This window comes from Malus domestica, chromosome 17, assembly GCF_042453785.1.
Source record: "Malus domestica chromosome 17, GDT2T_hap1".
Taxonomy (NCBI): domain Eukaryota; kingdom Viridiplantae; phylum Streptophyta; class Magnoliopsida; order Rosales; family Rosaceae; genus Malus; species Malus domestica.
Window position 1 is genome coordinate 26557552 of NC_091677.1, and position 10588 is coordinate 26568139.

The following is a 10588-nucleotide window of genomic DNA, read 5'->3' on the forward strand; positions in this document are numbered from 1 at the left end:
GTTTTCTTTTCACATTAATAATTTGGCATGCTTGTTAGTTTTTGGAAACTTTAACGAAAAGCTCTCAGTACTATTCACTTTATGCAAAAATCATATTTTTACACTAAAAAGTCAATCCTGGTATTATTCATTTTACCTTTTATTTTGTCCTTATCGTTAAAACTCAAAGTTTTCAAACCCTTTTCATTAGTTTTTCTTTAATTTTTTTGGTTGAAAGAAAATTTAGGAAAGAATTGGTTACTTTTACCATTAGCATCAGAGTATACTTACAATTTCAAGTCCAAAGAAATAATGTATGGCACCTAACTGTCAGCTGCAACTATTATGAATTTATGTAGGAATTTACAAATCGCGCACCAATAAGGAATGTTGACAGCATGACTCAAACTTAATGGGGTGACGACACACAAGGTTGAAAGAACGTTTCTTGTAATTTTAATAACATTTTTGCCTTTTTATAAAGCAAATTTTGGGTGCAACAATAGACAATGAATAATATAATTAGCCTTTTAATCTAGTAAAATATTTTTATATTAAAAAGTCAATCCTAATACTATTCACTTTACCCTTTATTTTGTTTTTATCGTTAAAACTCAAAAATTTCAAGTTATTTTCATTAATTTTCCTTAAATTAATTTATAAGACTGAAATAATTAATGCAGGTTAGTAAACAATATGAGGCCATAATGTGCTAGCTAGTATTGTATTATATATATTCGTTACCAAAATTAAAGAACAATAAGTTAGACCTTTTCCGGTCGATACATCAACGTGTGATTAAAAGCTTTTAAATTTAAAAATGGTTTTAAAACTTGTAGTATATTTTTTGGTTACGCTACGTAGGAAGTATGGTAATGTTAGGAAAAATAAAATTTTAAATAAAATTTGTAAATTAAATGATTTGATTGTAGATGATTGAATTATTAATTAAGTGTCGATGAACATGTTTGTTTTCTTATTAGTAACACATTATTTGGTTTTCAATTTGGTTTAAAAAATTTGGTATCCTTAACATTAATCCAATAAGTAAGATTGATGACTGTTAAGCATTTCTTAACTTTTATGTGTATTTTTATTTTATATTTTATTTTTAACAAATGATAGCGGATTAAATTATTAATTGTAACGATAATCAGTAAAGATCGAATATGCACAAAAAACTCACCGAATCGCTTAGCTCGCTTAGGTGGCCACCTCTTAATCCAAACCCCTAGATCGTTGGAGTGCAATGCGAGGTATTGTTTGAGAGGACCTTGGATCTCTTCCCCCCAAAATGATTTGTTTGAGGGATTCTCAATCTCTTCTATCAAAAGCTACCTGATTAAGTGATATGAATTTTTGAAATTTTATCCAATCGTCCACCCGTTTTTTTTTTTTTGAAGCATCGTCCACCTATTTTAATCCCTTAAAAGCTATAATAATTTTTAATTTTTTGATGAAATTTCAAAAATTCAGATCATTTGATTCAATTAATTTGGTAGAAGAGATCTGAAGATAAACTCTTTTATGGTTTGAGTGGATATGGAGGAAGACAAAATTAAAAATTAAAACAAAAAAAAAGGGAAAATTGAGAATTATCCGATAGGATGCTCTGCACGCCATTCAACACACGCAACGTCAGGACCCCTTCAACCGCTCGAAAACAACCCACAATATCCTCAACTTGCTCTCGGCCGGATGGGCAGTTATTCCCTGCTTCTCTCCCCACCGTAACTTAAATCACACCAGACCAGTTGCAGCATTAAAGCTTCTTAATCCAGCATATTAGCGTAATGCTCAATTAACAAAGGAATAATCCATACTCGGTTAACAAACAACGGGCTCCACTTGATTCAAATGTGCGGTGGGGACCACACATATGGGAATTTCCCACCTACAGAATGAATGAGCCACCTACTATAAACACATGGTCATCACAGATTTTATAGCATCTAAATAATGGCTTTGCGAACCACCACGGGCTGGCCCATGGTTGGAGAGTAATTTCGTGCACCTATTTTTCACAATGCGTTTTGACTTCGGTTCTTGATACTGATGATACTGATGATACTGATGAATCGTACGATGATGGTAAAAAAAAAGATTGAAATGTTTTTGTGAGGCTCTCTGACTTTCAAAAAGATAAACTACCGTAGCGAATCCACAAATTAACTCATTTTTTAAAGAAAAAATAAAAAAATCATAATGCCTTTGCGAGATCTACTTTTGTATTATTTTGGCATGTTTAGGTGCCCTACTGTGTATATACAAGTAGGAGGTGGATTGTCTGCCCTACAATTTCCATACTCTTCCCATCCATTCCTGTTTGTATGGTCATAGCTAAACCAAGTCAACATTTTATATTGATTGTTTTTATAAAAATAATAAAACAAAAAGTAATAGAAATATAAAATGTTGACGTGACTTAACCGTGATCACACAAAACAGGAGGGGGTGAGAATAGTATGGAATGGGAGGGCTGACAATCCACCTCCATATAAGTAACATGTAAACTGTACCAAAAAAGTATTATATTCCTAGAAAACATTTGTAAGTTAGTTTATTTTATTTTGTTAGGAAGAAGTTACGTGTTCAAATCGTTTTATAATAGTTACTGATAAATCAATTTTAATTTGGAAAATTAGAATATAAATTAGATAAAGAATTAGTTAGTAGATTATTGATCGTTGAATTGAAAGTTTAGCTGCCGAAGTAAGATCAGTAACTATTGGTGTTGATTACAAATTGACGTATACACAAATTCACTTGATTATTAGCTAAATTGACAGTTAGAATTTGATTGCCTAATATGATAGCGCATATCATAAAGTCAATTTGAAATAGGAAACAAAAAAAAGATTTTAACTATACTTGAAGTAGCTCACGTAGGCAATGATGTCTGTCTCCCGATCAACCCTTTTCTTTTTTTATTTTTTTTTTATTTTTTTCATATTCAATATTATGATCTAGTAGTATTCATCTTCACTTAAAAGTAAGAGATCTTAAATTCGAATTTCGTGAATGATGAATTCAATACCAAATTAGATTGTCTATTATGTGACTTAGCTGAACTCTCTTTTCATTATAATGTAAAAATACATCAATATACTAAAAAAAACTATTTTCTTTTATAGGGGTGAGAGTTGATTTCAAACACTATTTTTAATCTCTCATACACCATTTTTTATTTTTGGAAAATACATTGAATAAATCCAATTAAATCAACAGACAAAATAAAACATAAATGTGTATAAGACGAAAATAGTGTATGTTTATCATTTTCTCATAAGAATATGTTGTCATCCCTATCACAATATGTTGTCATCCCTATCCCACTCATCAGTAAAGCAGTGATATACTCCTGGTATAAGCAGGTCATTCTTTTTTCTTCTATATATGTTTTTTTCTGAGTAAAAACCACGAAGTGTCCTCGGACCTGAAGGGGGGACTAATCTCCGCTCGAGGTTCTGCTTGCTTCTAGCCACAAAGTGCTCTTTAGCTGGTTTCGAACCCCTGCCAGAAAGACACTGGAGAATCTGCCAACTGAAGAAGTCCATCTTTTACTTAAAATCATGCCGTTTAAATAATAATAACAACGTGATTAAGAATATTTACTTATAAAAATCATGAGTTCAAATTTTTCGTCTATAGAAGAAGTCATTCTCATGTGTACTAAAAAAGTTCATCTTTTACTCAGCATCATGCCATTTAAATAATAATAACAATGTGATTACAAAAATTTACTTATGACATCACAAGTTCAATTTTTTTGTTGCTCTTATAAAGATACAAAATATAAAATACAAAAAACGATGAGGAGCGTGATATCCATTTCATGAGGAATACGTTGAACCTTTGGATGGGATGTCATCATATCACAAGGTTAAATCCTTATTGGGTGCATCATGAATCCTGTACTTGCAACGCAGCCCTACCTTGTTCAAAAATGTGGCAACAACAACAGCCAACACATCACCGAAACAGAATAGCGTAATAGAAAAGTTATTCCGCGATATGGTTTAGTGGTTGTCGATGAATTTTAAATTTATATTTCACATGATATATTTTAAATTTGATTTTTGACGTTGGTAAATTACAAAAGGAAGATTAAAGGGAACTGAAATGCTCATCTGAATCTTTCTGACCCTCAAAAAAGTGAACTAACGTGATAAAGTCACAAACCGGTCCCATTTTTAAAAGAAAAAAAAAGTGATTCTGGCATCTATGCGTAAAAAATATGCGATCAACCTTTATTTTTGTCCATTTACCCCTTACTGCTTTATCACCCCTCTCTACCCCACGCACCTCAATCCCACCGTCCAATCAAACAACAGAGATCCCAAACAACGCTCCAGATTTCCTACACTGCATGGTACCATACAGCCGCAACACACAGTATCACTGCCCTTATGCTCCTCCAATATTTGCTCTCTCTGCGAATATAAAATCCACCCGAGCCTCACGCAAAAGGCTCTCCATCTTCTTATCTCTTCACACTCCGAAGCTCTCAGCAGCTCGAAGAGGCTTTCTTTTTTGTCTTTTAAGTTCTCCGGCATACGGATACCGGCTAAGCTAGGGTTCCGGTGAGTATGGCAGTTCTGCTCTCAACCCTCGCGACGGAGATTGTGATCCCCGTCGCCGCCGTCGTGGGGATCGTGTTCTCTCTCGTCCAGTGGTTCCTGGTCTCGCTCGTGAAGGTCACGCCCGAGCGCAACGCGCCGCCTTCCGGCCCCAACAGTAACAAGAACGGCTACAATGACTACCTAATTGAGGAGGAGGAAGGCTTGAATGACCAGAACGTCGTCGTTAAGTGCGCTGAGATACAGAACGCTATCTCTGAAGGTAGAGCTTGTTTTAGATCTTTTGAGCTTTTTGCTAGATCTGGTGGTTCTTTTGAATTTTTTACAGTGTTTAGATTTGTTTTTGTTACCTCCAACAGTGTTGGAGCTTTATACTGTGTTTGTTTGCTCAGAAAAGGCAGGAAATGAGAGGAAAGTTCAGAAATTTACCGCTGAGTAAAAGAAGAAATTGGACGGAAAATAATTAGTAGTTCATTCAAATTGTCACTTCAAACTTGGTTTGAGTGTCAAAATCCCCTCTAACTAAACTTATAATTTCTTGCAATTTCTCGGCAGCCAAACAATGTCTTAGGAATAAGAGAAAGACCCAAAAAACCCAGATTTAGCTTTTCTTTCTGGATAAAGATGAATGGCTTTTCATGGAATTCCAGGGTTTATCTTAGCTCAAGCTTTGAGCTTTGGATTGCATATCCGAGTTGGGTCTTTTTTCAAGATCTACTTTTGCGTTTTGTTAAACTAATTGTTTAATTTTATTATCCAGATCTAGTTTAATACTGGGAAGAATATGCTAATACTAATAATGCAGCTTTATCTTCTCGACCTTGTTGTTATTGTGATAAATCGCAGTTAATAATTTTGTCCTGTATCAATATTGTTTCTAGCATGTGGTAGGGCATCTTACAGTATAAAATTAAGGTTATTTTTTATTATCTTGTTTTATGGGTCGTGTGTTGTTGTTGTCGGGAGCATAATTTATCTTGTTGTCGTATATAAATTAAAGTTTTAATTTTTTTTCCTGATTTGAATTATTGTGCTAGTGCTGTGAAATAATTGCGTCTTATACAAAGATATGTAGTGAGTTTAGTTTCTTTTTCCTGCAATTAGCAATTTAGGAGTGTAGATCTCAAACTATTGGTATTTCACATGTTAATGCAGTTGAACAAACTATGCGGTTTAAGGGCGGTATTCTGACTATTTAAAGTGTAGATCTCAAACCAGAAATGTGTCATGGAAAGGGCTAAGTGGCACATATATGAAATTTAACAGGATATACAATTATGTCTGTTGACATGATAATGTACAAAGATAAATCGGATTTGTGCATCGTTTTGATTAGTACCTTGAGAATAACATTGAACATGGAGCGATGAACTACTAGCTTTACTTCTCTAGTACTGATAGAGTGAGACACTGCTGGTCTTTTTGGCCCTTTAATTTATTTTATTTTGGGGGTTTTGAGTTTGGATTTATTTAGATGTTTATAATCAAAGTGTATGCTCAGACAGTGTTATGCTCATAGAAAATAAGCTATTTCTATGTATGTCTAGACCGCAAGCAGATTTTCTTAGCTTTTTATATGTATCTCCATGTTATTAATAAGCTCCATATGCATGGCTGTACAGGTTCAACATCCTTTCTTTTCACTATGTACCAGTATGTTGGGGTCTTCATGGTTGTATTTGCAATCCTGATCTTCCTCTTCCTCGGGTCTGTGGAGGGCTTCAGCACAAAGAGCCAGCCCTGCACCTATGATGCCGCAAAGACCTGCAAGCCAGCACTTGCAACTGCAATTTTCAGCACTGTAGCTTTTGTACTTGGTGGTATAACCTCTGTCCTGTCTGGTTTTCTTGGCATGAAAATTGCCACTTATGCCAATGCTAGGACAACATTGGAGGCCAGAAAAGGTGTTGGGAAGGCCTTTATTACTGCATTTAGGTCTGGTGCAGTTATGGGTTTCCTCCTTGCAGCAAATGGTCTTTTAGTACTTTTCATTACTATCAATCTCTTTAAGCTGTACTATGGTGATGACTGGGAAGGACTTTTTGAGTCCATTACTGGCTATGGTCTTGGTGGATCATCTATGGCTCTCTTCGGGAGAGTCGGTGGTGGTATCTATACCAAGGCTGCTGATGTTGGGGCTGACCTGGTAGGAAAGGTTGAAAGAAACATTCCTGAAGATGACCCAAGAAACCCAGCTGTAAGTAGTATCAATTTTTCTCATTAAGTTTTGTTATTGGGAGATTATAATGGGGTTTGGACATTCAATTTTTTTGGTTTAACTTTCAGGTGATTGCTGACAACGTTGGTGACAATGTTGGGGATATTGCTGGTATGGGATCTGATCTCTTTGGCTCATATGCCGAATCATCTTGTGCTGCTTTGGTTGTTGCTTCCATTTCCTCATTTGGAATCAACCATGAGTTCACCCCTATGTTGTATCCTCTCCTCATCAGTTCTGTGGGCATCATTGTTTGTTTAATCACAACCCTATTTGCCACTGATTTCTTTGAGATCAAGGCTGTCAAGGAAATTGAACCAGCTTTGAAAAAGCAGCTTATCATCTCCACTGGTCTCATGACTATTGGAATTGCAATTGTTAGCTGGATTGCTCTGCCATCATCCTTCACAATTTTCAATTTTGGAGTTCAGAAAGTTGTTAAAAACTGGTAAATTCTGCATGAATTCAGACACGTGTTTCCTTTATTTGCGAAACGAAAAAATTAAGGTTTATTTTATTATCAGCACTTAGTCTATCAAGTTGTAATTGATTATGTTGAGTACCATGGATTAGCTGTGAATTGAGTTGGCATGTTGTTTAAGTATGTCATTGATGTAATTTGGCTTTGCAGGCAATTGTTCTTGTGTGTGGCTGTTGGTCTTTGGGCTGGACTCATTATTGGGTTCGTCACCGAGTATTATACTAGCAACGCATACAGGTACTAAATATACTTGACAATACTGCTCCTCTTTTACTGCCTTCACTTCCTGTCTTGACCCATCCTTTTCTGTTGTCCACAGCCCTGTGCAAGATGTTGCTGACTCCTGCAGAACTGGTGCTGCCACCAATGTTATCTTTGGGCTTGCTCTGGGATACAAATCAGTCATCATTCCAATTTTTGCCATTGCAGTCAGCATTTATGTTAGTTTTAGCTTTGCTGCTATGTATGGCATTGCAGTGGCTGCACTTGGGATGCTGAGCACCATTGCTACAGGATTGGCCATTGATGCTTACGGTCCCATCAGTGACAATGCTGGAGGCATTGCTGAAATGGCTGGCATGAGCCATAGAATCCGTGAGAGAACTGATGCTCTTGATGCTGCTGGGAATACCACTGCTGCTATTGGAAAGGTATAATTGACATACTTTCAGAATGTGCCATATCTACCTGTAGCTTGTTGTCTTATTCGCTTGTGCAAGCCATCCTTCTGTGTGAATTAGACGTCTGTTTTCTTCTGTTTGGCCTGTTTCTGAAGTTGAAAAATACACCAATAAACATAGTATAATTTTGTTGTTTTCTTATAAAAAAGTATGCCCGTGTGTTCTAAAAGTAGACTGCAGAGTCCTACAGTTAGATTTAATACTATTTATTGCTGCTGTTATTGGAAATGCTAGGAATTCGGCAACTTGATCTACTAAGACTGCCATATTTAGTATAATGTTCTTCGCTAACTACTGCTTTGTGTCTGTTTTCCTTGGCTTGTCTTTATGAAACCTACTTTTACAGTGCTTAGCTAACTCAAAATGTCCTCCTACGAGAGTTATATTGTGCTTGGATGTTTCTATTTTTTTCCTGACTTTGCATGTGAAGAGGTCTTTCTGATTGATCAATGAATTATTTTATTGTAGGGATTTGCCATTGGATCTGCTGCTCTGGTGTCATTGGCTCTATTTGGCGCCTTTGTCAGTCGTGCAGCAATCTCAACTGTTGATGTCTTAACCCCAAAGGTCTTTATTGGACTTATCGTGGGCGCAATGCTTCCTTACTGGTTCTCTGCCATGACAATGAAGAGTGTGGGAAGTGCTGCACTAAAAATGGTTGAGGAAGTCCGTAGGCAGTTCAATACCATTCCAGGTCTCATGGAGGGCACTGCTAAGCCTGACTATGCTACCTGCGTCAAGATCTCCACTGATGCATCCATCAAGGAGATGATTCCACCTGGTGCCCTTGTCATTCTTACACCTCTTATTGTTGGAACATTCTTTGGCGTGGAGACCCTATCCGGTGTTCTGGCTGGTTCCCTTGTTTCTGGTGTGCAGGTAATGTTGTGACCATAGGCAACTACACATATCTGTGACTGCTGGTTTATTTATATGCAATAATCAATTTGAAATTTGGGAATGAAGTATATACTTGTGGATATTCGATATTGATCGCCAATTATTGATTTGAATATATCAGATAGCGATATCTGCTTCTAACACTGGTGGTGCATGGGACAATGCTAAGAAGTACATTGAGGTAAACATTTTGACTCTATTGTTAGGTCAGATTCTTTAATCAACTAGCTCTTAGTTGTATTTCTCCTACGAATGTTGGAAGATGTCCCGAGTTTGAATTCTCCTCCCTGTTGATCCATCGGGTTAAGTTATCTGTTTACTAAAATTTGAAACGAATCATGGATTAATATGGGGGTTTTGGTTTTCAGGCCGGTGCTTCAGAGCATGCAAGGACCCTTGGCCCGAAGGGTTCAGACCCACACAAGGCAGCAGTGATTGGTGACACCATTGGAGACCCGCTCAAGGACACCTCAGGGCCATCACTCAACATCCTTATTAAGCTCATGGCAGTGGAGTCCCTCGTGTTTGCTCCCTTCTTCGCCACTCATGGCGGCCTACTTTTCAAGATCTTTTGAGGGAAGGAGTGTATGATGGCCATTGTATCAGGGGGAAATGGCCTTGTAATATCATTTTGTTCTATTTTTGGTCCAGAGAGCGGAGGTTTTATTAACTTTTCTTTTTCTTGTACCAGTATTCCTCTTCCCACCTTGCTTCTTAGGCAGTGTTGCAGTTAAATTGCAAACTCTGAGAATTAATGACGAAGATTTGATGTACCGAAATGAAATGTTCAACGAAAATTGGGTTCTATCTTGAACTCGAGATTTCGTTTTCCCCCGAATTTTGGTAGCACCGCCGACTTTTGGGATCATCAATTTGATTTTCTGTCATTAACACAATTTGTTGATGGCAACTGAATGTATTGTTTGGCATTGTGTTGGACATGGATAGGTACGACTCTGACATGGATGATACTCAATATGCCCAGTGATTGATTACAAAATTTGCATGGAAGTTTTCTAGCTCTCGATTTGAATGAGGCGTTCACTCTACGGATTGAAACAATCGGTATTCCCTCTCTTAAGTGAGTATTTGATTAGTTATATATATATGAATAAGAGTAATGCTAGGTTAATCAATTGTTTAGACCAAATTTACAAATCATGTGATGTGTCACCAATAGAAAATAAACACACTAATCAACACTTAAGTAATAATTCAATCATTAACAATCATGTCATATTTTTACAAAATATAGTTTAAATATATGGTCTCCCTAGCATTATCATATGAATAAACTATGCCTTGTGTATTCAAGTTACATTCTGAATGTGCCAGAGTTTCAATCAATGACATGAATCTCAATTGAACTCAGTTTTGAGAAAATTGCCTCGCACCTGATATCGGAATTTGAGATGAAAGATCTTGGAACACTCAACGCTATCTTGGCCTGAAGTTCAAAATTAGTAATATTATATGTACTTGCATTGTTTAGACGATATTCTAGTTCACCAGTCGAACTACACCAGAAGGTGTTGCCTACCCATTATCATCTATGCATTAGATGCAAAGGAGATCTCTAAAGAGTAAATGGAGCCTAAAGATGCAGCACTACGCTACATGCCACCATTGAATTAGTGATAAAGACATCGTAAGTTACCTTAAAGGTATTTCAGATTTGGGCTTATTCTATCCCGATGCATCTCAAAATAGATTACTCTCTGGTATTTGGAATGATGATTGTCTTGTTAGG

At 36.5% G+C, this 10588-nt stretch overlaps 1 protein-coding gene across 1 annotated transcript; it reads left to right on the forward strand.

Moving 5' to 3' along the window:
* The first annotated feature begins 4366 nt into the window (after positions 1-4366).
* Positions 4367-9676, forward strand: LOC103436160 (pyrophosphate-energized vacuolar membrane proton pump-like). The gene is made up of 8 exons (XM_017332467.3): positions 4367-4821; positions 6182-6756; positions 6846-7225; positions 7409-7495; positions 7578-7908; positions 8407-8817; positions 8960-9019; positions 9207-9676. The coding sequence occupies exons 1-8, from the start codon at positions 4569-4571 to the stop codon at positions 9411-9413; spliced, it is 2304 nt and encodes a 767-aa protein (XP_017187956.1). The 5' UTR covers positions 4367-4568; the 3' UTR covers positions 9414-9676.
* Positions 9677-10588: the final 912 nt, after the last annotated feature.